This window comes from Xiphias gladius, chromosome 20, assembly GCF_016859285.1.
Source record: "Xiphias gladius isolate SHS-SW01 ecotype Sanya breed wild chromosome 20, ASM1685928v1, whole genome shotgun sequence".
NCBI classification, from domain to species: domain Eukaryota; kingdom Metazoa; phylum Chordata; class Actinopteri; order Istiophoriformes; family Xiphiidae; genus Xiphias; species Xiphias gladius.
This window is the reverse complement of record NC_053419.1, coordinates 23,077,903-23,104,165: the sequence shown is the minus strand read 5'-3', so window position 1 is coordinate 23,104,165 and position 26,263 is coordinate 23,077,903. Positions and strand designations below refer to the sequence as shown.

The window sequence follows — 26,263 nt, the reverse complement described above, 5'->3', positions numbered from 1 at the left end:
ATGAAAACAGACACAACAACAGCAGGCCCTTTCAGGCCGGCTGAAAGTGTCCCGTCTTGTCCCGGCTGGGGTCTCCTGGGAAAGTTTCGAGGCTCAGGGACAGGAGCACAGACTCGTTGAGGAACTTGGTGACAACATTGAGTTGTAAGGACCCAGGGGTTCATAGAAAAGTGGGACGATAAACGGGTTTCCCGTTCGCAAACAAAATCGAGGATGCGCGCGGAGCACTGGGGGTAGAAGACACATCACCACGATATCATAAAACGCTTATGACGGCATTTTCACCAGTTACAACCAAAGCAGCTGCTGGAAACCTGTGAAATGACTGATTAGTGCTGCTGCGCTACTTGAGAGCACCGGTTGTTACATTCATAACATTAGCATGTATGAAAATCCTGCTCTTTCCTCAGAGTACACCAGACGCTGGACGTCTGCCAGACGTGCTGCATTAGGCAGAAACTCGTCTCGGGGACGACCGCGGTGTAAACAGGCAGAGCTCCGCTCCAAACAGGATTTAGTCAGTATCACTGATCGTGAAAAGAGACTCCGCACGCCTGTTTGATCTTCCTTCTCTGGAACACTGTGAGCGTAACGACGAGAGACACCTTGTCCATCCAAAGCCAATCGGGCTGCTCCTGTGTCGGCTGGCGGCGGGTCCCAACGCCCGTCGAACACAGAGCTCTACCTGCATCCATTAAACAGCCTTAAGCACACGGCGACAGTGGGAGCCGTCTGACCTTAGAACCGGCGTTAATTTGAAGCCAGAGCCCTGGCAGGTTTCCTTCTTGCGATAACCAACATTTTCCACTAATTACTTTTGCCATTTGTGCAGTTTTTCGGCTTTTCATGTTGATTTCGTGAGCCCTCAGTCATTCTGGGTCGTTTTCTACCCGATCTCACGTCCGACATCGCCCGTCAAACCCGCCTGTGCGAGCTGTGGACTCACCTGGGAGTGCTTGGAGACCCAGTGTCGCAGCACATTGAGGACTCTGTTGGTAGCAGCCCTGCGAATGATGAATTCTTTGTCGCAGGCTTTCTCAGATGTACTAAAACCTGGGAGGGAAAAAAAAAAAAAAAAAGTAAAGATTAGGCCGGGCAGCAACCTCTGACTCTTCGCTGCAAATCATCTGATGCAATTCCTGCCTCTTAAAGAGCCATTTCATTTTGACTTCCAGAAAAAACACAAGCAGGCAGCGAGGTTTTTCCGACAGAACAACACTCCCCCCCCCGGCTGTGCGCCTTTTGACCTTCATGGCTTGCCGCGCTCACCCTGGGAGCTGCTATGCCCGGCAGCAGCAGTGGCGATCGCAAACGCCGAGGCCGGCGACATCGTACAGCGAGAGTTCTCCCCCGATGTGACTGCAAGGAACAAGAGACATTAAGAAAAAAGAAAAAAAATGCATGAAAGACCATACGGAGACACAGCAGCACGTGTCTGCCGTGTGTGTGTGCGAAAGCGTGGGGGGGTGAAACGTGTCCGCACATGTTGTACCTCCTGTCTGTCGGTAGCGGAGATGCCTCGGCGTCGAGGGGGAGCGGCAGGGAGACATGTCGCCCGGCTCGCTGCTGGCGGGCGACTCGGGAATAAACTTGTCCAGAGATACTGACTCCAGGACAGCTGTTAGGGGGAGGGGGAAAAAAAAAACAAAAACAAAACATCTGTATGGATAATGCTAATATAACGGCATGGATGTAACAGGACAATCTGATGTGATGAGCTCTGTAAGGCGACTTTCTTTGTGGACACTGGCCTAATGTTTGAATTAAAAAAAAAGTCATGGATATTTTTAGTTGATCACCCACATTCTCAAAAGGAGAATGCCGGTCCGAGTCCAGAACGAAAGACAATTAATGCAGGACCGTAACAGAATTTCACTACAACCCGACCCAGACTGGTAAATGCATTGATTTTTTTTGTTTTTTTCGTGTCATTTCAACATTTCAACCAGAACTAAAAGGGGAAAGATAGAGGGAAAGAAAAAATAAATCGCATTCGTAAAGGCAGAATTTGAGGTGAACCTCTGCAGCGCTAACGTCCAAAATTCAGTGTTAGATGAAAGACCGGCTGTTTAAACTTTATTCATCTCCTTTTTGTAAAGCCACAATTTAATAACAGCGTGTGTGAGTCGACACACACTGAGGCGGTTGCCCACACATGTGCCGATGTTCACATGGGGCTGAGTGAGTGCGAATCACACGCTTTCGTGTTCCAGCTACATACCCCTGCGGATGCTTCGCCTCAGCTTCCCACAGAAGGCGTCGATGCGAGGCAGCTCTCCGCTGACGTCCTCCCCTGCAGCCGGGCTCAGCTCCGGGGAGCTGGGACCGCGGCTGAGGTCCAGCGGGGCCTTGGTGGTGATGGGGGGCGGCGAGGACACCCCAGAGGCCTGTGGGAGGCTGGGGGAGCGCGTGGCGGTGGGCGGAGGGGAGGAAAAGCCGGAGGGGGGCCTGGTTGAGCCGGGAGGAGGAGAGGAGATGGAGGGGCTGTGACTGGAGGTGGGGGAGTTGGCCGCAGAGGAGGAGGGGGTAGTGGACAGGTCCAAGGCTCCCGCTTTCACACTGATCGGGGAACTGAGGGAGAGCTTGCGGCAGTGGACGGGGGAGGACGTGCGAGAGGGGATGGAGAGGGGAGGGGGGGAGGAAAACTTGCGGCAGAGCCTCGGGGACTTGTTGTTCAAGGGGTCCGTTCCCCAGGTGCCCTGGTTGGTCGCGAAGAAGAGCTCCAGAGACCTGAGAGACACAAGAAGAGGTGATCTACAGCTCCGTCTCTGACAAAAGCTGGCACTAGTGAATCACCAGTCCTACTGATGCGGTTTACTTGGACTGATCCAGCGCAAGCTGCGTGATCTTCAGACTGTAGTCAGGACAGAGGGACATGATGGACAGACGATCACATGAAAGTTGCTCGATCCTGGGACAGTGACAGGGAGAGGAGGAGGAGGAGTGTGTGGCAGGGTGACAGATGAAGAAAGGAAGCGAATAATGAGAGGAGTAGAAAACACAGAAAGGGAAAGGTGGAGTGAATGCCATGCAAGAGTCTGTTCCATGAGGGGAGGGGGAAGGACAATGGGGGTGGATGAAAACCTGAAAAATGCAAACAAATGAACACAATCACAGAAAATCCCAGACGCCTGCGGCCGGTGGCTTGTACCTGACGGGTATGGAAGTAAACGGTTTCTTGTAGATGTCAGCCAGCTTGTCAATGACCACGGCCGCTGTGGTGAAGATCCTGTAGGTGTGGAGGAAGGTGTTGAGGAAGTCAATGGAGAGGAAGCGCAGGTCCGTCAGCCGTTCCAGCAGGCGCTCCACGCTGGCATATCGGATCTGCGGGACCTTGCAGGAGTTGAGCGTCTTGCTGAAGCAGATGTCGACGTCGTCTTTATGCAGTCGGGCATCGGACCTTACGGAGAAAAATATCGCATTCGTTCGCCATGCTGAGTTCAGGGACAAGGCTGGTGACATACTATTTTCCTCTTGTTGTCAACAAATCCCATGCAAAGACTCTCATTACTTTCTGTGTGGGGCTCTCAGCTTCAAGCCAGAAATCTTTAAAAACACCTCATAAAATGCATAGTTTCATTTCTGAAAGAGGCTCAGTCATTTCCTACATCAGCCGGGAACTGTGGTTTTTAACGAACCTTACTCGGGAGGAAACAGAGCGTTTGCTGGGGACTGTTTTCAGCGGCGGATTAATCCACAAACAAGTGTTTGGTGCAGCAGGACGCTGTGTGTGTGTGTGTGTGTGTGTGTGTGTGGGACTGAGTCTAAATAAACAGTGTGTGTTCGTGGTGATGAAGGGACATGTCGGCCAGTGCAGCAGTGAGGCTCACTGATGCGTTTTTAATAGTTTTTGGAAACAGTGGAGCTCTAAGGCTCAGAGCAATAAGACATACACGGCTTTAATACGCAGACGGTTCTCGTTAACGGGAGACATTTATTGTTTTGGTCTTTTCATGGAATTCGCCGACAATAACAAATGTAGAATAAAAAAATAAATAAAGAAAGAAAAAAAGCACACTTAAAGTGCCATGACTGTAGTAAATAGAGTGACATTAAAAATAAAACACTCTATTTTAATTGTATGATTAATGAACTCCACGCTAGTTTTGTTCATTGCAACACTTCGCTCAGAATTCGGCGACGCTACACTTGTCACCACTACTTAAATCCGCATTGTAAACACAGCAAAGCCAGAATACTTCAACCAAAAAAAAAAAAAAGAAAAAATACTTGATTATGAGACAAATGATGAGACAAAAATATAGAGATTAGCAGGAAGTGTAATCTCCACTGCTACACTCTGAAATCTTCCTAAGAAAATGAGAAATCCGCTTTCCTTACTTGATCATGTGCGGCACAGAGACTTTGGAGTTCTCCTCAAACACGCTGGTCATCAGGCCGTTACATCGGATGTTATCGATGCACTAGGACAGAGAAACACAAGAGACAGGGTCAGTTTTCCCCAGTCCCCCAACCTGAGATCAGAAAAGCCGGTCCACTTGACCCCCTCGGATCAGCGGAGATCCCTGTTCACACTGCACCGCTGTTTCCCAGCAGCCTTGAACGGTCAGTCAGTCCCACCTGGCTGATGTCGCTGGTCCACGCGGCCTTTTCTTGGCGAGAGGGAGCCAAGAGGACGACGGAGAAGGACTGACCGTCGGGAGACTCCACCACCACCTTAAACTCCAGGTGGCTGAAGCCCTGACCTGCTGCGTTGTCTGGAAAACACAAACACGCGGGCCACGCCGCAGTTAAGCCCGGACTGGACCGGACAAAGAAACCGACATCGGGGACAGATACTGATTTGGCACAGAGACACTCACAGTCCTCGTCACTGGCATCTAGTTCTTCAATGAGAGTGCACTCTATCAGAGACAACGTCCCTCCTTGCTGTTGGTGATGAAAAGAAAAAGAAAAAGAAAAGGTCAGATTTACTTCTGGGTCAGATTCAACACCTGAGAGCATCTGGTCACAGGATCCTCATATTGTAGAAGTTGAAAACGTTTGGTATGTTTGCTAAAAAAAATACTAATTTGAGTAATTGATTAATCGGCTAATCTTTGCAACTCTACTCCCTAGGAAGTTGTTTCAGCTGTTTTAGGAAAGAGGTTTGTTCCAAGTGAGATGTGTATTTATTTATTTTTGTTTACGGGCGACATCTTAACCCAGCATCCAGTGCACCGCGTGTCAATGGCCACCTAGAAATCAGTCAGCGCTTCTACGACAATCGCTAACTGAGCCCAATCCGTGCTGGGTTTTTGAGGTCGGTACCGACATTCATGTTTAAAAAACAAAAAAAAAAACCACCTGATGACAATGTATCGGCCAATGATCATTTTATAACATAAAGACATGACCTATTTAATGTGGGTCCCTTAAACGTGTCTTTATTTGCCCAGGCTTTGGTTACCTAAGATAACAAAACATTTTTGACAGTAAACTTCAATGGAGATTAAATGAATACCAACTCTGAAAAATTATTATGATGAACATGAAATGTTGGCAGTTAAAACAGCCTGTCGCCAACTATTAATGCATCTTTCTATCTTTATTTCTCTATTTCTTTATTTCATATTTGCTGATACATTTTATCCGTGATGAGCTAAAAATTGGCCGGAGGGTGTATCGGACTCCTATAGGTTGAACTTAAATTTTCCTCTCTGAATTGTTTGTGTGCTGATTGTTAAAAAAAAAAAAAAAAAGATATTGATTTAAGTCATTCTTTTCATTAAATGTCTACAGGTTTATTAACAGTTATGTAAATGAATAGTGGATGATGAAGAGAAGCAAAAACAGACACTCTCATTCACACGAATTAAACGACTCATCTACAAAACCTGTTTGGAGGGTTTTTATTTCCAGTGCGGCGCCATGAATATCTGTGGACGGCTGAGGCTGACCTTGAGCAAGTGAAGCTTTCCTCCCGATGTTCGGGTACAGATGAGGAAGTGTTTGGTGAAGAGAAAGCACTGCCTCTCTCCCTCCTTCCTCAGCGAGAGGGAGCCCAGGCGGACCTTACTGAGCATGCCCCGCTCACTGCTGGACGGCAACTGGATGAGAGAGCCTGGCCACGCACGGGGGGAGAGTCAGGAGTGAGGGGTGAGTGACGGAGAACCGGGCCGAAAGGATGTGGTGGTAAGAAAGGTTGGAGAGGGACAGGTGTCGCGTGGGGGTCGGGCTCACCTTGTCTCACGAAGGTCTGACTTGTGTCTAACAGGATGTCGCAGCCCTCTACAATCATCCTCTCTATCGCCAGGTTCTTCCTGATGTTCTCCGTGTCGCTCACTTCGTCGTGCATCATCCTGACAACAGGACCAGTCGTCATTATCATCGACATTATCACCACCTGCGGCTTCAGATCTATGAAACGCGCGCACGCTTACTTGGACAGCTCCTCCAGCTTGGATTTAGCGAACTCCAGGCTCTTGCGCTCCACGTGCTCGTGAGGCGTGTGCGCCAGCAGCTCGTGGAGGGTGATGATGTACCGTGGAATCTAAAAACCCCCCCGACGGAACACGTTTTCACACACACAGACGGGCACAGACACGAAAAATACACAGACACAAGTGTGGGCGCATTAGCAAGACTCGGGCGGGAAAGGTGAAGCGAGGGGATACAAATCGGCGGAATCAGATCAAAGGTAACAGGGTTGACGTTTTTCCAGAAGTAGCTGGGTTTTTTTTTCTATACGAGTGATTGTAAGAAATAACAGTATATTTAAATGGTACTTTATTCTGCCTAAGGTGACGAGCGCCTCAAGGGAGTTCTCTAGGAGCATTTTTGTTTTTGGATTTTAAATCTGATGACAACCTGGAACAATGTGCTCAGTGGGGAGTTGACCCAGGGTGTGTGGCAGTTAGGGAGAGAACTACTGGCCTCTGGGAGAGGCGGCCAGAAGGTAGAGAAACTAAGATCAGCCGGATTATGTCTGACCGTCAACTTGCTTCTCTGTGTAGAAAGAGCTGTCTATCCCGCTTTCATCTTTGGTTAGGGCGCATACAGTAAGATGCTTCACTAATTATTTCAGCTCCTACGGGTGATAACATAATGTCGAGCTACGGTTCGCAAAAGGCTTTTGAGTTACCCTGCCACTACGTGTTTCTCGTTAGTGTTGCCGAGGCTAACTGAGAGTGCGTGGAAGCCGCTGTTGTCGTTCCGGTGGCGGAGGCAGGTTTGAAACGTGCGCCATACCTGGAACATGGGATAAGTGAGGAAGGTCTCCAACATCCGGCCCTCGCAAGCGGCGTTGGACTCGTACTGTTTCAGCAGCTTGTCGAAGTCTCTGTTCTGCTTACAGTTTGCCAGCACCTGCAGACTGTACTGGTGGTTACGCACAAACTCCTGGTAAATGTTCAGCATGGGCAGCAGGATGTCAAACAGGTCGGCTGGGCGGGAGAAAGAAAGCACAACGCGCCAATTCATTTCGGTTTTTTTTACTTATTTAGTAAAGCAGACGACAGCGAAGTGTTTGGCGTGATGTTTGGCGTGATGCGGCGGGTTTTTAGGCTGATTTCCAACCTCCCAGGCAGCGTTCGGTTTCAGTTCATGCCAGTGTGGCACGAGCCAGAGACCGGCCACAGTAAGCAAACCGTTTGTTCTTGCGGTATTCACTTTTTTTGTCTCGTCTCGCTGCGGTCATGTAGATTTGAGCAGGTTTGTGAAATGTCAAACCAAGTGTTGTCTGACGCACACCTGGTGAACAGGTGCGTAGGACAAAGACATCATGGAAGCCGAACTCGTCAGACATTGACGAAAGCGCCGACAATGTGCTGGAATTTGACTCTTTCTGTGTCCTGTAAAATCATTCGCCCACAGTTGAGTTTATTGCATGTGAAAAGTGTTTCACGGTGATTTTATAAGTGGAACTACTTTCACGGTGAACATGCGCTAAACCTGTGAACCGTGTTCCACGTGTGACAAATTCACATGTGCGCTTTTTTAAAAATCGTTTGTGCTGCGGTGAAGTAATGAAAAGCCGGCTGTCGCCTTTTTTTTGCAGTAATGTAACGCACCCGCAGACTGTAATTAACGGGCCAAAACGTGCCAACTCTATTAAGGGACATAACTGTAAGTGCTGATGCTACTCACCCAGAACTAGCGTGGGCCAGTTGGCGATCCGGGCCTTTAGACCTTGGTGGAAGATCTCGTGCAGAAACATGATGGTCTCGCTAGAGAGGGAGAACTGGTCTTAGACCCCACTGAACGAAAAACGTCTCCACGAAATTCGCGGTTATGAAAAAGAAGATAAGTGCACCTGTTGAGGAAGATGCTGCTGACGTCGTCGTGGCTGATGGGGGGCTTCTTGGAGCTGGCAGCCATGCGGAGCGGCCTGAGGAAACAGTTCACCAGGATGGACAGCTGATGGACGTACTCGGTCTCCGCTTCCACCATGTTGAAGACAATCTGGTTCCTCTTCCTCATGCTCTCAGCGTGAGGGGAACAGATGTAGTCCTGAACAATGATCTTCCACTTCCTCCGGCACAGCCAGCCACGCATGAAGCTCTGCACCTGTACAGCCACAGCACAAAGAGGTGTCTCTCGGTGTCCTTCTTTTGCGGTTTCGATACTTGTTGTCATGCGATGTCGACAGCTCACCTTTTTGATCTTCTTAATATCCGGGTCTTCCTCCTCCAGGTTGATCTGGTAGGGCTGCATCCTTTCCTTGGCTTTGTTCAACACCACAATCTGGCAAAAAAACAAAAGGGCCCCCCATGAGAACACACCGGCGCAGAGGATAAAATATTCATGAAACCACTTCAGAGGTTGGATACTACAAGTATGTCATTGGCATGATAAGGAAGCAATGCTCGTGGAATCACCGGAGCCCTGCCGGGCTTTCATTTAGGAGAGACATGCACTCTAAACTCAAGCGTTCTCCCATGGTGCCAGATGCATCTGCATGTGCTCCATCTGAGAGTGCATCTGAGTGCCGGCGCGCGAGCGCGACAGTAGGTGGATTTGTGTATGCGTGCGCACGCAGATGTGGATGCACCCATGCATACCTCGGCTTTAAGCCTCTCAATCTCAGTGTCCTGGTCCTCCAGCTGAGTGCGGAGCTGATTGGCCGCGATCTTCTCGGTCTCCATGATCTGGACCAGGTGAATGTACTTCTGCATCAGGATCTCACGCTCGACGATGATGTCGGAGTAGCTGGAGGCAGCGTGGGGGAAAAAAAAAAAAAAGGACAGGCACATGTGGGTGAGGCGTATAATTTAACACGTGCGGAGAGTTTTAGCCGACAGCTCGTGTAAGTTACAGACTGGGCCGGAGCGCGAAAAGCAACAGCCTGAAAATTACGTGTACATACAGGGGACACGTCCTCACGCAAAAGTAAACGGGCGGTTTGAGGCGCATCGTGTGTTCCACCGAACTCCGGGATAAAAATAGGGAAGACGGCCCCGGAGGCGAGGCCGAGAGAAATGGAGGTCGAGTGGCGAGATCGAGTCTGTGATGTAATCAGTGGAGCAATACAGCACCAGTGTGACCTAAATGCGAACCCCTGCGAGCAGAACACACACACACACACACACACACACACACACACACACACACACAGACACACACACTCTCTCTCGGATGTTAAACAAATACGGTATAACACGTAGCAATTGATTTCAATATTGCATCAGCAGTAAAAGCAGAAAGCAGAGAACAGTTCGAGTCTCCGGCAAGTTATTTAACGACCGCTTTAATTTCATGACGAGTACAGAATTACTGCACGCTGAATATGTAGGGCATCTTCATCGCGTGATAGACCGCTGCTTGAAAAGCTAGTGGATATATCACAGCAAAGATGAAATTAACAGTGGTGGAGCGAGTAGTCAGATCATTTACGTAGGTAGAAGTACCACAAAGTAAAAACTCTATATTACAATTAAAAGTCCTGCATGTAACATACTGAGGTAAAAGGGCAGATGTATTATCAGCAAAATGTGCTGGAGGTTTCAAAAGTAAAAGCAGTGGTTCTGCAGAAGTAATAATATACCTATGACAGACGGTTAGATTGTTAATACTGATGGATCAGTGCGTGAGCCGCATTTCACCGTTGTAGCTGAGGGGTCATGAGATGATTAACGGGAGCAGAAGAATAAAAACAAAGTTCTCATTCACAATTCAAACGTGCGGGGGGGCCCAAGTAGAAGTCATGAGCCAAGAAGCTGGAGATCCACGGGACTAAGCTTTTCAATGCTAAGTATTTTAGAGGCTTATCGTGTTTGCTTTTTTTTTTTTTTTAATGTAAAATCTTAATCCGTAGCCACTAGATAAGCGATAGTGGAGTAAAAAGCGCGATGTTTCCCTCTAATATGCGGTGCAGCTGAGGACAAGCACCTACTGTGCTCCACTGCAAATTCAACATGAAAACCAGCAGCGAAGTCTTGATTTTAGTCCGGTCTTACCTGGCCTGCTGGATGCACTCCACCCACTCGTTGCAGTCCGACTCTTCCTCCGTCCGCAGCTCCAAAGGCTTCTGTCCGTCGTGGCCGAAGACGACCAGGAAGTAGTGCTGTAGTGGAGACAACGGACAAACAGAGTCGGAGGTGAACCTGAGTTTATAGGGGCCCTCGCTCAGGTAACAACATGGCCTGAAAGAACAACGATTGAAAAGTTGTAATTTGCTGGAAAGTTGTGCTGCTCGTCCTCCGGCGAGTTCCTGCAGTGAGGGCGAAGTGAGGGCCATTTTCAGCGCGCAGGCCGCCATCTGTAGTTTTAAACTCCGTTATAACTTCACTACCTGCCGGTGGGAACTCGGCTTCTGCGTCTTGTATTATTTTTAACGAGATGGGAGACTGTCGCAGTAAATCCTCTCTACTTCCTGTACGGTTCCGACAACGTGAGAGTTATTTCACGGCTTCACAGGGCGTGATGCCAAAATCCTCTGAACACTTCGCTTTAATGCCCAGTTCGTGGGACATGCACCCACTTCTTCCTCGTCTATACTTAACTACAAGTAGCAGCACCTCGATGTAAAAGTACTCTATTACGGTACATGGAGGAAAAAAAACCTGTATACCAAACTGTACTTAAGTAAAAGTACAGTACTGTAAATGGGTCAAAAGTAAAAGCCGTCAAAATGCAAAAACAAAAAAAAAGTCCCCAGTGATTGTTATATTATGATATAATGCATTATTGAATCGTCATTCCTGACACATTAATATGTAGTTTCACTGCTGCAGTTATTGAATTTTAGCTACTGTATATGCTGGTAGCGTAATCGACAACAATGCATAATATTCTATGTCGAAGCTGATACCTAATTAAATTTTGCATGTAAAATCTTAACATACAAAGAAACTGTTGGCAAAGTGGAGCAAAAAGCACAATACCTGCCTCTAGAACACAGCGGAGCAGAAGGGACCCAGTGGCAGAAGCACAAGTACCTCAAAACTGTGCCTACGTACAGTATTTAAATAAACTGACTTAGTTTCTTTCCATCACTGGATGTGATGAAAGTCACCAGCTAAAGTTAACTAAAAGAGGACAAAGACGAAATTCCGTGTACTGCCGAAGATCCTGAGCAGCTGCTGGCTGATGCATTCGGGCTCAGGAGGATTAAGAATAAATCGTCAAATTTCACAGAAATCTGGGTGTAAATCCATGTAGTGAACCATCTGTCTTTCATTTCCCTATGTTCTGTAATGTTTTCATATCGCGTAGATTTTTTTGACTCGGCATAAACTGCCCACGCTCTGTGAGACCAAACCTAAACTCTCTGCTAATGGAAGCCCGACCTGGTAAACTAAACAAAAATATAAATTCACATCATTAACTGTTTGGGTCATTTTTCAAGCTTGATTGCTGGTTCCAGCTTCTAAAATGTAAAGATTTATTGCCTCTCTTTCTCACATATGATAGTAACTGAATATCTTCGTATTTTGGACCGTTACAAAATCGTTTCACTGTTTTTTTGACGTTTCAAAAGCGAAACAAATCGATTAGTGCAGAAAATAATCAGCGGAGGAAAATAATCGTCAGTAGCTCCGTATCTCCATAATCCAGCTTCCTAACGTCAGAGAAGCTCGGCCCTAGAAGAGCAAGCGGACGGACACCAGCCCCTGCTAGCCAACGAGAAGACGCGAGATCTGGGAGATTTACACTTACTGGCATCCGTTTTAAAATCATGATCAACGCAAAAGCTGAGAGCAACAGAAAACACAGTCACTGACTGTTAATGTATCGATACCACAGTGAAGTAGTGGGAACACACACCACTTTATATGAAATGTTTTATTAATAGTCTTACATTTTAAATGCACTTTTACTGATATATTGAGATGAGGACTAGTTCAGCAGCGGGATTTTATTAAAAGGGAAAACGAAGGTGAGGCCACAGCCGCTCTTCGCACCATCATACACTCAGCAAAGCCACATTCAGCGACAGAAACCTAAACGTCTCCATCACCACCACAAACGCCCAAATCATCCCGTCGCCGACTCTCGGGCGCATCTCACTGCAGATGGGCATGAACCTCGGAACCTGGAGAGCCGTGGCCCTCTAAATACACCTGGGCCGAGCGGTGCAGAACTGCAACGTCGACGTTTCGATCTCGGCTTCGCCACGAGTACTGGAGGGATCCCACTGCGCCATTACGCTGCCTACTTTAAAATGCTACGGTAACCAGATCCTTGCAGATCTGTCTGCGGCCAGGTTAACAGACGTCCGGGGCTTCGGGGGCACCCGACAGTCACTCGAACAATTGGAGCCTTGCAGGCGGCCGTGGGAAACAGGAAGTCACCTCTCCACACGGCTGCTGAAAGAAGTGGCGACATGGGTGGATAAGACTGACGCAGGCGTACGAGCTGTGTTAAGTCGACCTGCAGAATCAACGACTGCGGAGGTGTCCCGGTGTCACATACCGTGCGACCGCACTGATCGGTTCCTGGCTGGGGGGGTGGGGGCCTTGGTTGCATGGGTTATACCCCAGATGACCAGCCGGTCTTCATAGCACCGAGTCCCGCCACTCTGTCGGAACGCATCAACAGCGACGGGCCACCGTGTCACGGCACGTTACATCCCCCCCGGCGTCGCCGGCCCGAGATCAGCGATCTCATTAAGCGATCTAACCGAGCGGATCCGACAAGTCTGCGGTTGCTGTGTGCGGACGAGGATACCGGTGAGAGACGACACCACCTCCTTAACGGGATACGTGCAGGAGCGCATGAACGTCTTCTACTTTGAAATTTCAACGTAGAAGTATGTTTGTATGTATAATCCCTGATGAATGAACGCTGTGTTCTAAATCTTGCGAGAGATGTTGCAGCAAAAATCACCAAGTCAACCTGCCTCCTCCCGTGTTCAGGGTCAGAAAGGACATAAAATCTCTGACTTATTTTCTGGCACATTTGTAATCTGGCACGCTGAAAACAGCCAAGAGAGGAAAATTCAGATTTCTAAATGTATGTCTGCTAGACAGAGGACGGATTCCAGTGCACAGAGATCAAACAAGTTTTACATTGGAGCGTTGGCTAGCGCTGCGTTTCACGGGCCCTTTCGAAGACACTTCGATCAAACCGTGAGAAAAATCACGAGGCGATGGAAAGATAAAAAACAGGAACGTGATCACAGACCTCATACGTCATAGTCAGTGAAAGACTAACGGTGGTTCGTTTAAAAGCTAAGCTACGTGTCCTAACCGTAACAAAGTCAGGGATTTTAAAACTTTTCATATGATGCAAAATCACTCTTGTGTTCCCATATTAATGTTTTAATGTTAAGGACCAAAAAAAAAAAAAAAAAAGGACAAATAATTAATGTCACCTGCTGCATTATTCAGGCTTGACAGGGACCTGATTCAGTCATTTTAATCATCCATACATCCATTTTCTATACCGGCGCATCCTGTTCAGGGTATACATGATTTAGAAAGTACATGTATGCAAATATAAACCTTCCGAACATGCAGACTTTTGTTTGTGCATGAATAAATTCCTAAGTCAGTGGCAGGAGACACTATCGTGATTTTCTTATGCAAACCCATGTTTTCAACGGATTTCAAGAGTTTTCCGTGTCGTTTATTTTCCGGAATCCATTAACCATGACAGCCGCAGGAATTCAAACGAAGCTCGTCGTCCGTGTACAAAAGGAGTTTGGATGGTAGTGTCTGTCTTTAGCCTCTGCAACACTAAAAAAGACAGCAGAGGAGATGGTGTGGGACAGTAGGAAACTCGGTGCAACTTCCGAGGCCACGGAGCGTTTCACACACGCATTATTCAGTAGGATTGAAAAATGAAAATAACCTTCAGCTAACGCAGGGAAGAGCTTTGACAAATCGAGTGATTTCTGAGTGATAGATCGATAGTTATGAAACCATTACTCGTTTGGTAACGTTTTTAAAACCCAATAAAATAAACCATTTGTGACATTTGACACATTTTCGCTGTTTGACAACATCTTAAGTGATAATCTAACGCTAATGGAAATAAGCTCAGGCAGCTATGATTTCATTATATAATTCTTTCCTCAGCAGAATCTAAAGAGACGAGTAAACCGCTGAGATACTGCAAGTATAACAAAAGGGCAAACACAAGCATGTTGTATTTGTTCTTCATGCGAAACCAAACAGACAAAAAATAAAGCAGATGCACTCCACTGCAGACGGATGCACACAGAGAGGATAAACAACAATGAGTCTTTCAGCATTTTGCCTAAACTGGAGAATCAAAACTACATTGATCGGATTATATTTATTTTAGGAAGGGATGTGGAGGATACATGTACCGAACTACAGCTGCAATCATTAGACTATTGGTTGATTAGTCGATCAAAAAAAAAAAAAAAAAATTTATTGGCAACTATTTGGTAACTCGTTAATGTAAAATCGTCCAATATTTGCTGTTTCTTGCTTCTCAAATGTGAGGATTTGATGCTTTAGTTGGTAACGTGTGATAGTAAACCGAATAACTTTGGGTCGGACACACAAAACAAGTCGGCTGACGACGTCACCTGCAAGAGGCGTTTTCCACCAATTCTGGACTTTAGACGGACCGAACGAGAAATCGAGAAAATCATCAACAGAGGAACTGATAGTGACAATAACGATCAGCTGCAGCCCGTATGTCACACACTTCACGGTTTGACATCTTGAGAGATGAGTCCAATCACGGAAACGAGCGCAGACAGAGTCAGTATCATAAGAAACATATTATGTAACATTTGTTCTAAAAAAAAAAAAAAAAGCAGATCCACTCCACTGCAGACTGATGAGCACACAGAGGACAAACAACAATTACTCTTCAAACATTTTAACTGCATTGATCTAAATATGACATTTATTTTTACAAAAAGGTAAATATGCATGACACAAAGTGAAATGTAAATGTACTTCATATTTAAATGATCCGTCTCTACCTTCCCGTCTGCTAATGAGGAGAATTTTCTCTGTGGTTCGGTAGATTCGGCTCATTAAAGCCGAACCAGAAGCGAGGCCTCCATGGCGGGACCTCGGAGCACGCTGCATATTTATTTTCACATTATATTAAATCATCTTACGGTGCACTTTGCTGTGACGCTGCCACGGGGAGCAAAGTGGGCCTGTATAGTAATGATGTAACGATAAGCGGGTGAGAGACACTTACTAGCGTGTGCCGGCTACGGACCAGGGACGGGCTTAAGGGCTTGTTTGTGAGTGTGTGTGTGTGTGTGTGTGTGTGTGTGTGTGTGTGTGTGTGTGTGTGTGTGTTGGGGGGAGGGAGGGAGGTTTTACATAACCATCATGGCTCGTACAGCTCCTTGCATTGCTAATGCGGCTTCCCCGGCCACAAGCCTGCTTTAAGCTAGAGGATAACATAACAATGAGAGAGAGACAGACAGGGAGACAGGGAGACAGGGAGACAGGCGGAGAGAGCTTTAAGCCCGGCCTCGCCCTGCACCCAGCATCGCCACGTCCAGTCACAATATCAGCTCATCCGTCTGGCGTCCACGGACACAAATATGAGCGCTCCTCCCACTTGACGCTCCGCGTCCCTTACGACATAAAATGGCCTTCAGGACGACGGGACCGTGTTTGAATCCTTCGCTTCGTCTCTCCCTCACGCACAGAGAGCGCAGAGGACGAAAACTGACGTCCCGGGACTGAATACACTCACTCAGGTGCACTACTTTTCAAACACGCGACAAACATTTCCTCGGTGTCGTTGAACCACACTGGGGTTCGATTTGGTTGGTGTTACCGGTGCGTTCGTATGGACTCTTAGCGTTCAGATGCGTGTGGAGAAGTCAGGAGACTTTTCTCGTTTAATACGTGAAACAACCAGAAGTGTCAGATCTCCACCATGTTTTCTCGCAGGTCAAACTTGTCGCTTGTCGTATGGTGAAGCATCTCAGCATTTACTAGATGGACTGGCACAGAATTGTGCACCGACATTCATGTTGACCGGATGAGTTCAAACAAGCTGGGTGATCCCTTTAATTTTCGTATGTTTCAGCCTACACGTCTTACATCTCTTCTGGCATCTGACTGCTTTATGGGATCTCAGTCGCGTCTCTTTCTGCAGGTTCCCAAAATCAAAACGGAGCTTGATAAAAAAAAAAAAAAGGCCTTCAAACGTTCAGATGGAAGAAACTGCAGCAGAATTTGACGATGGATCATCTAAAGTCCCCCACTGACTATTCCTGTACCGTAGAACCAGGCCTTAATCCTATATTGCTGTGCTCAACTGGTTTACTGCCCTTCTTTGTCATTCCACCGTTTTATCCTCATCTTTTATTTGCAGTTTTGTACGTTTTTGTGTTTGTCTAAATGTTTGTTTTTCCCTTTTGCTTTTAGCGCATTTCCTTTCTTGTGTTATTCTCATCCGACTTGACAGGACGGTAACGTACGTGCACTGCTTCGTGCCTGCATTTTTACCCGACCTCCAATGGGATTACTGTTGAATTTCAAGCACGGGGGGTATTCATAATACGGTGTCGCCGATGCATGTACACGCACACACACACACGCACACACACACACACACACACACACACACACACACACACACACACACAGAGGGCAACTGTAGTTTCAACAGGATTTGGGACCTTTCCGCACCCAAACCATCGCTCCTGACACGCAGCTTAGAGAAAGAAAAAAAAAAAAAACTGTTTGCTAACACATTCACCATAAAAATCTTAGGAGGGGATAATGTGTCAATAGTTTCTTTACAACTTGTTCAGTGGCTCACTAGCCTCCAAAGATACAAGACAAAAAAAATCAATGACTGCTGGTTCGAGCATGACTTCTGACATTTAAACATCCTACAGTCACATGACTTGTCTTAACGGGATTTAATCTTCAAATCGGTCATGAAATAATTAGTGAAACTGCTGCGTTAACTGTGCTACGAAGTTGTGCACGGCAGTCTTGCAGAAAGTCTCAGTTGGAGCAGATCTGAACGACAACTGAGCAGCGAATTTACCCTCAGCGTGATGGAAAGAGCTTTTCCACATTACCTGGCGTAACAATGGCGCTATTCTTTCCTCGCTTGGCGACTACAAAGCCGAGCTGTTGCTCTCTGACTAGTGCACAAAAAAAAAAAAAAAAAAAAAAAAAAGGCCTTCAAACGTTCAGATGGAAGAAACTGCAGCAGAATTTGACGATGGATCATCTAAAGTCCCCCACTGACTATTCCTGTACCGTAGAACCAGGCCTTAATCCTATATTGCTGTGCTCAACTGGTTTACTGCCCTTCTTTGTCATTCCACCGTTTTATCCTCATCTTTTATTTGCAGTTTTGTACGTTTTTGTGTTTGTCTAAATGTTTGTTTTTCCTTTTGCTTTTAGCGCATTTCCTTTCTTGTGTTATTCTCATCCGACTTGACAGGACGGTAACGACGCGCACCAAGCCATGCCTGCATTTTACCCGACCTCAATGGGATTACTGTTGAATTTCAAGCACGGGGGTATTCATAATATGGTGTCGCCGATGCATGCACACGCACACACACACACACACACAGAGGGCAACTGTAGTTTCAACAGGATTTGGGACCTTTCACTTTTAAACCATCGCTCCTGACCGCAGCAGAAAGAAAAAAAAAAAAAACTGTTTGCTAACACATTCACCATAAAAATCTTAGGAGGGGATAATGTGTCAATAGTTTCTTTACAACTTGTTCAGTGGCTCACTAGCCTCCAAAGATACAAGACAAAAAAAATCAATGACTGCTGGTTCGAGCATGACTTCTGACATTTAAACATCCTACAGTCACATGACTTGTCTTAACGGGATTTAATCTTCAAATCGGTCATGAAATAATTAGTGAAACTGCTGCGTTAACTGTGCTACGAAGTTGTGCACGGCAGTCTTGCAGAAAGTCTCAGTTGGAGCAGATCTGAACGACAACTGAGCAGCGAATTTACCCTCAACGTGATGGAAAAGAGCTTTTCCACCGTACACATAGCGTAACTGTGTGCGCTATTCTTTCCTCTTGGCGGCTACAAAACCGAGCTGTTGCTCTCTGACTAGTGCACAAAAAAAAAAAAAAAGGAGCGATCGCAGGCCTGTCCCTCAACGAGTTACCGTGGCGTTTATCCTGGCTTACGATGTTTTCCAGCTCATCGGGCAGTAATCACAACAGTGACGTCGGCTGCAACTCACTGTTGTTAATATCTAATAGCCTGAGCACCTCATCTCAGACTAATCCAGTTGAGGGGGACGATACAAGCATTGTGCTCGCCGGGTAAACCCTGGCTGTCGAGGCTTGGGCCTGTCACCCCTGCCATAGAAACCTCTGTGAAGTGATGACATGTTCATGTACCTATGTGTAATTTCTATGACATTTCTGTGTATTGGTGATGTTGCATGAACTGCATCCTGCACATACAGGCGACCGGCCCACGTGGACCAATAAGACGCCAAAAGACGCCACTGCAGTGGTGAAATATGCCAGTTTCAATGCGAGGAGATGATAATGCTGCTTTAAAACTTCAACCTCCATAACCACAAAGATGGCTTGTGCTCGGAGGAACAAAGAACACAGAGGCGTATTTAATACACGGGTATCGACAGGCTGATCAGAGTCATGCTAATGAAGGAGGTCACTGTGACCATGCTCAGCCACAGATAGAGGCGACCGAATAAACCCGGTTGCCATCAGAGTGTCTGTGAGGAGCGGGGACATCAGGGGAGCCGAGTTTTCCCATTGTACACGTGTGCTTTGATGTTCGCTGCTGTTTTGTCTGACTTCGACGATGCCCGTTTTAAAAACCTCGGCCTTGGATTTCGCCCCCAGTCCCGGTCCCAGAGTGGCCTCCGTTAGGTGGAGATCAAACCGACCGTTTTGTGTCGCCCGTCTCGTTACTCTCAGCCTGGACGTTGGGCGCGCTTCCTCTCAGCTGCGCTGTGACAGACCACTGCCTCTTCATACATGACCAACCACGTCACAGAGTCACCGCCACCAATTTATAGCGTGATGTGTCACGTAGAGCTGACCATTGATTTTGATGATCAATTCATCGTTTTGTTTTGGGTTTTGTTTTTTTTTTTTAAGAGTAAAATTGCCAAACATCTGATGATTCCAGCTTCTAAATAATCACCTTGTGGAATAATTTGTTGCTTTTCTTTGTCTTAAATTATAGTTCCCCGAATGTCTTTGGGTTTTGGACAAAACAGGACGTGTCGACGTCACCTCGATTGTCGCGACAGGCAGTTTTCACTGTTGCCTGATGTGTTATAGACCTAATAATGAATAGATTAATCAAGAAAGTAGCGGGCAGATGCCTGTTGGATGGTCAAACAGCATCTGAAACGCCTTTGTGATGTCTGGACCGCGTCTGTGCCCGACCACTTTCCAGAACCGACAATCCGGCTTTCACAACCCACGTCACGCAGTTGCTGAATGCAGCTCGGCTGTGCCGTCCAGTCGGGTTTCCCAGGCTGCCTGTGACTGGCTGGACTCACAGCAGTGAGGAGTAAACAGTAGCCACAGCGCAGGCCGGCAGGCAGCCCCCCCGTCCCCCCGTCCCCCCGCCGCCCCGCGGCACCAGTGCCAGGCTGTCACACTGCGTGGGTCACAGTTTAACAGCGCTGTCCGTTCTCTGTCTGGCTGTCTTTGACTCTTTAAAAAGCTAATTAACAGGGATCCTCTTCAAAAATATCTGTATGTGTTCATGTAAAAATAGAATTTCTGCCTATATATCGTCAACAGATGCAGGTACTGTATATATTCAGGTAATATTGCTTAAAAAAAAAAAAACTGAACATCCTTACGAGCACTTCTTTCCTAAAATGTTCTCAATTCTTTTTTGTCCGTGACTCGATCTTTAATTTTATTAAAACGAGGGAAACTAAATCTGTTTCCAGTGGATATCGACTCATTTTCTCAAGTCAAATTTCATTTTCCTTGATTCTAGTACAGTGATTTGCTTCACGCTTGCTTGTGTCAAGATAAAGTCATTTCTGGCACATCCTTAATAACCCTCTCTTTTGGAAACAGTTACTCTACTGGGAAATTTTGTTTCACTAGTTTTAAGAAAACAAGGTTTTTACAAACTGAAATACAGAGAGAAACGACTTGAGCGCACGAAAGCAGGAATCGGCCGTGATCTGTGTTTTTATGAGCCCTGAAAACTACACGAAAAAGGTAAAGCACAAGAAATCTCCTCTGAAAGCCAATGACACGTGGTCTGTGTGTGCCGTTGTGAAGACAAAAATATCTCCTGAAGGCTGAAAGGCACAGATCTCAACTGCCACAAGATTGCGGATCATTTCTTTGAGCCTTTAAACTGGGGCGACGCACAGACGTAAACAACGATGACAGGATTCAATACACAGGTGAGGGCGTTAGGTAAAAATGCAACGACACAACTCAGCCGTCTCTTCTCTGGTATATGAGGAAACTGTACTTTATTAGGCCTTTAACTGTGCTGATGAAATCTCCATTATTAATCTAGTATAAGGCAGGTTGCTGCTAAGTAATAAAATACTGTAAAAATACTAAAATGTAGTTTGGATTTTGGACTAAAGCGCTGCCCTGCTGGCACTTCTCACCCTCGAGCAAAAAAAAAAAAAAATGTAATGTACAGTAGATACATGGTTTTTACACTGCAGTTGGATCTGAAACTGGATCAACTGATCCACAACCCAGCATGTCCCAAAACTAGTTTTCAATTAAAACAAAGTAATAAGCCTGATTCACAATCAGTGCGTCCGCTGCGATGTGTGAAAAGTCGCTGGGAGTAGGGAGGTAGGTTTTCACCGACGGCAGACTCAGCTGGTCCTGGTCCTGGTCCTGAGGATATTCAACACCGAGACGTCGCTCAGCCAGAGCCACGAGAAGTAGGGGACCTGAGGGTGCTGCAGCAACCCCCCCCAGTTGGCTCAGGCGTGTTATTCTTATTCTGATTCTTCTTCTACTGTGAGGTTGCCCCCCTCTCTCATGGTCCCTGCCACCCACAGTAGTTCCATCTTTTTCTATGCGATTACGACCATCACAGGTTTTCCACTTGGTTTCCTGTAATATCCTAATTTATCTGTAGCCTGTTGATCTGCTGCGTCGGGAGGTTTGGATTCGGACAGCTGCTCCAGCACGGACAAAATAAAGCCCACGTCCAGCTTCCGACCACCAGCGGCTCTTAAAGAGCGTGGTTTTATCATGCGGGACGCCGTCTGTGTTGTCAGTGTGGTTGCCGTGACGTCTCCCTAAAGCTGCCCTTTTTGATTCTGTCCTATTGTTTCGCCGATGCTGTCGCGGTGTGACTGGATATGTCGCAACACATTGTGGACCTTTTTTTTTTAGCATAAAAACGTAACTAAGTGTAACTGTAATGCTGCGGTTTTATTGGGTAAACTGCAGATACACATTGTGCATTGGTTTAGCGATGAGGATCATAATGCAACGGGCGCAGAAGCCTCACAAAAATTAAATTGAAAAAAAAAAAGAAATCATCAATCTATCCCTGAATTCTGATATTTTTGAAATGAGTATTCCAGTTATTTGACGTGATCCTTTTTAAACGCTATAAATTCAGTGGCAGTTTTGTCTTCAATCAGAGGACCCGCCTTGTGTCATGGTGCGGTAGCGTCTGACTCATCCAGCGTCGCCTGACATTTCTCTCCAGCGTGGGCGCGTTCCGCGGACGGCGGGAGGCAGGTACACGTGGCCGGGGGAACGTAGCGAGCGAGCGGGAGAACTCAGCCAGAGTTGGCGGACTTGGGGAGACCGGTTTTAAGCAGCCGTGCCGATGTTGGCACAGATTTCACGCAGAATGTGGGACGGGTCTGTGGTTGTGTATTGATGTGTGTGAATCTCTGGCTCTTGCAATGGTTCTGCAATACTTACCTTTTATAAAAGATCCTCCCCTGCTCTCCGAAATATTCAGGCTACTTTCCCTTAAAAAAAAAAAATAGATATATTGCACTACCCTCCCCGTTTTCCTGACAACCTCTCCTCCCTATTCATTTTCATACAGCCCCTTACTTTGCAGTAGAAATACCTGGTATAAACCAAAGCATGACAATAATATTGACTGACAGGGGAGGAGATTTAAAGCCGCCTGTAAACATGTGAAGCGTTTAAAACAAAAAAAAACCAAAACAAAACAGAGCGATTCTGACAGCCCGAGCTACAGCCGCCGTCAAGTCGCCTCAGCGTGCGAGCAGATTTAATCGCTGCCACGCCGGAGCTTGCGAGCACGCTCCAACACGTCTGCGCCGCCGGCTTCCGTAAGCAGAGCGCGGGAAGTCGCGACTGGGTCAGGGTGTCACAGGCAGCGTGCGTCCAGCGAGGCGTGACAGATTACCTGAGCAATGATGAGAAGATTAGATTTAACTCATATAATCCAGCTTGTATCTAAAAATTGAAACAAACAGGATCCAGACAGGATCGTGCAGCCGCGTGTGTAGAACAAAGATCCTTTTTTTTCCCCTCAGACAACACAAGTTCATTAAATAATAACCTACATTATGTCGTCTGATGGGATGAAACGCATCCTCATATTCCTGCAGCGACAATAACAGGAATATGGGTCATTTAAAATTAGCATCAGCTCTCCCAGAGCAAATATTTTCATGAGGACTAATTCTGTTTACCAGTAAATTACCAATAGTCCCAGGCTCTTCGTGCCTCGTCGCAGTCTCTAGATCGGACACGTCATTTCCCAGGCATCGCAAAACGAATGCCGTGCGAGAGAAGGAGCAGACGATGGCGTGCGGGAGCAGCAAGTCACGGGGCTACTATCAGAGAAGGTGACGTCTCTCATTTGGTTGGAAACTAAATCAGTGCACATTCATTCGGGCCTGAAAATGATCAGTGTCATTTTTAAATGATTAGTTCTTTGGTCCAGAACGTGTCAGAAAAAAAGCCAAGACAACATCTGATCAAGAAGATTTTCAGTTTGCAACAATGTACAAGCGAGAAAAACTGAAAACCCTCAGATTGGAGGAGAAGAAACAAGCGAACCTTTCGGCACCTTTGTTTTAAAAAGCCTCCGAGGATTAAACAAACTGCCGATGGAATAATCAATCGACCCGCTAATCATTTCTGCTCTACATTAAGTTAACATCACGTTCAGGCAGAGGGGCGGTGAACCCCTCGGGACAGGAACACGCAGGAGGACGAACGACGAAGCTCCTAGAACAAAGCCAGCAAGTGGACCTTGAGTTCGGAGGTGAGAACGTTAGAACAATCAATGGACAGAACGTGACTCGGTAACTGTTCTGATGACGCTCCGTGTTACCTTTAGGCGAAAGCAGCCGAACTTCACCGGTTCAAGCTTCTCCGATGGGAACATTTGCTGATCTTTCTTCCTCGTCTGCGACAGTAAACGGAATGTTTTCGGGTTTTTACAGGAAACGCGACACCGGAAGACGTCGCCTTGGGCCCGGGGAACTTGCGGCGGCCATTTTTCTTTTTTCACTATTTTCTGACTTTGTAAGAGACCGAACGATTAGTCGAGGACATAATCGCTCAGACTTGTTCGTCGCAGCCCCACTCGAGTTGACATTAATTTTGTCACGCATTGCAGAAGGGGACACAGGTACTGAAAGGGAGGGCGTGTTGAAAAGTGCGGCATCTGTGCGTTGCCCGCAGCTGGAAATGCTGCGCGGAAATCACACTTTCCGCAAGAGTTCATTTTCTTTTTTTTTAAACAAACAAACGAACGAAGCTTCTGAAACACAGGAGAACCGGACGCTGTCGCACCGGTCTAGTCTTCGACATCTGGTACTGTTAGAAGCCAGACTCGGGTCTGGTTAAAACAACTGAGTGTTTTATGACCTCCAGCTCTGGTCTGTTGGATACGAGGAGCGAGCTTTATTCATAGCAAGGCTTTATTTATGTATCATGTGGAGAGGAGCAGATTTAAAAAAAAAAAAATGGCTCCACTCCAAAGCAGACTGCAATAAGAGTTTCAGTTCTTTTTTTTCCTGAAAAAACTGCTGAGAGATCATCACTAAAGATTTGTGAACCGTTTGTGGAAAGGGCCACGGCGCTTGCGAGGTGAAGGGGGCTCGCAGAGGGTTACGCTGCGCTCTCTTTCGTGGACCAGGTGAAGACATTACGTTGTCATTTTTCAGCACCGGCCAGGCGGAAATGTGGGGGAACCTAAACTGGGTCCAACTGGTTTTGGTCCCAGCGCCGGTGCTCTGCCGGTACCGCTCACTGAGCGACCTCACTCTTCATTTCCAGAAACATTAAAACACTGCGCTTTTTGCTTCACTGCATCCTGTGTGAAAACCCCCTGGAGTTACCGCAGGTACGGATCTTACGTTCAAGCATTGGGGGTCCAGCTCATCGCGTCCTTCTAGTCCCCCACTGAGACTCTCACTGAGACTCTCATTGAGACTCTTTAGAGAAAGTGACTAAATCTGCAGGAGCTGAGAGAAAAATCTCACTTTGCCTCTTTGACGCCATCGAACCTGTTTTCAGTATTTTCTAAACATTTCATTTTTCATAATTCTACTGTAGCGACCTGCCTTTACTACAGGAAACAAGATCAAACGTAAAACACTTTTATGGCCACTTTTACTTTTAAAACGTGAAGGTGCATTTTGCCGGTAACTCTCCAGTTGGAGCAGCGGTTTACCCGGATCGAGGTGCTCTCAACCTGCGCGGCATCACTACTTTCTTTACCCGGGCAGCGGATCTGGACGCCTCCTGCACCGCTGCCCGGTGCGCCGAAGCGGGACGCACCTGCTGTTTCTCCACGGGCTCCTTGCTGACGGCGGACACCTTGGGCGCCGGGGCCCGCTCGCACGTGCACCCCTCCAGCAGGTAGATCCCGGAGGGCCTCGTGCTCTGGTCGTTCTCGAAGTAGAAGAGCACGTTCTGGTAGAGGGCGAAGTACTTCTCGGTCCAGCGGCTGTTCTCCGTGGTCTTCTTGCTCAGGAAGCCGCGCCTGGTGCCCTCCTTGCGCGCGACCACCGACAGGTACAGAGCGTGGCCCTCGTTGTACCGCACGCTCTTCTGCATCTCTACGTCCACCCGGGGGTTGCTTTATTATTTCGGTGCCAACTTCAGCGCAGTCGCCCGGGGCATCACACCGCGGCGCAGCCCGCTCCCACCGCCGCCGCTCTCAGCGGAGGGACGCCGGGGAGAAAGCGGCCGGTGTCTCCGTTTGCAGGAAAAGGTAATCCCGGCTTAGCATGGTGGAAAAAGTTGGAGTGTCCGCGGCGCAGAATTCGGGGCTCTCGGTGTGGGCTTCGCCGCCGGGCAGAGCCGCACAAGGCGACCGCACTTCACGACGCTCCGGGGCTGCGAACTTTAACGGGGAGTTTTTTTAAAGGGAGGAAGAAAATAGGAAGAGAAAATACAGATGCGACGAAAGGGGGAGAGGCTCGCGCACCGCCAGCGACGCGAAACAAAAATAGACGGAGGGAACAGCCGGTGAAAACGGAATCACGGCCGAGATCAGCGGTAATCGGCTTTGACACCGACTTAAAGAGACAGGTCGCCGCAGCCAGCCGCGCGCCTCGCGGAAGCGCACGAGCCGAGGAACGCCCCTCGGCGCAGGTGCACGGGAGCACGTGAGCGGGGCCCACGGTTGAAGGGGTGGTACGTCGCGGGGCCGGTCGGTCGGCGTCCGCTTTGGAGCCGACGAGTTTAAAGGACGGGTTCGAGTCTTTAAAACGACATCCACGTCGCTGTAAGTGTTTTACTGTCCAAACTGGGAGGGAAACTGGAAGGAAACTGGAGGGAAACTGGGAGGAAACTGGGAGGAAACTGGAGGGAAACTGGAGGAAACTGGAGGGAAACTGGAAGGAAACTGGAGGGAAACTGGGAGGAAACTGGAGGGAAACTGGAGGGAAACTGGAGGGAAACTGGAGGGAAACTGGGAGGAAACTGGAG

The 26,263-nt window shown here is 47.5% G+C and overlaps 1 protein-coding gene across 1 annotated transcript in view; it reads right to left on the bottom strand.

Annotated features, from left to right (window-relative positions):
• rasgrf2a (Ras protein-specific guanine nucleotide-releasing factor 2a) overlaps positions 1-25,484 on the bottom strand; it is a 35,993-nt gene extending 10,509 nt beyond the window's left edge. The window contains exons 1-19 of the mRNA XM_040157097.1: positions 25,109-25,484; positions 10,398-10,504; positions 9,003-9,150; positions 8,596-8,685; positions 8,255-8,508; positions 8,089-8,168; positions 7,192-7,385; positions 6,384-6,493; positions 6,184-6,302; positions 5,901-6,064; positions 4,824-4,890; positions 4,582-4,718; positions 4,342-4,424; positions 3,152-3,400; positions 2,819-2,911; positions 2,222-2,730; positions 1,493-1,618; positions 1,270-1,359; positions 947-1,053 (exon numbers count right to left, since the gene is read on the bottom strand). Coding sequence (XP_040013031.1) covers positions 947-1,053; positions 1,270-1,359; positions 1,493-1,618; positions 2,222-2,730; positions 2,819-2,911; positions 3,152-3,400; positions 4,342-4,424; positions 4,582-4,718; positions 4,824-4,890; positions 5,901-6,064; positions 6,184-6,302; positions 6,384-6,493; positions 7,192-7,385; positions 8,089-8,168; positions 8,255-8,508; positions 8,596-8,685; positions 9,003-9,150; positions 10,398-10,504; positions 25,109-25,387 — 3,006 coding nt within the window. The 5' untranslated portion in view covers positions 25,388-25,484. The remainder of the gene's footprint in view (positions 1-946; positions 1,054-1,269; positions 1,360-1,492; positions 1,619-2,221; positions 2,731-2,818; positions 2,912-3,151; positions 3,401-4,341; positions 4,425-4,581; positions 4,719-4,823; positions 4,891-5,900; positions 6,065-6,183; positions 6,303-6,383; positions 6,494-7,191; positions 7,386-8,088; positions 8,169-8,254; positions 8,509-8,595; positions 8,686-9,002; positions 9,151-10,397; positions 10,505-25,108) is intronic.
• Positions 25,485-26,263: the final 779 nt, after the last annotated feature.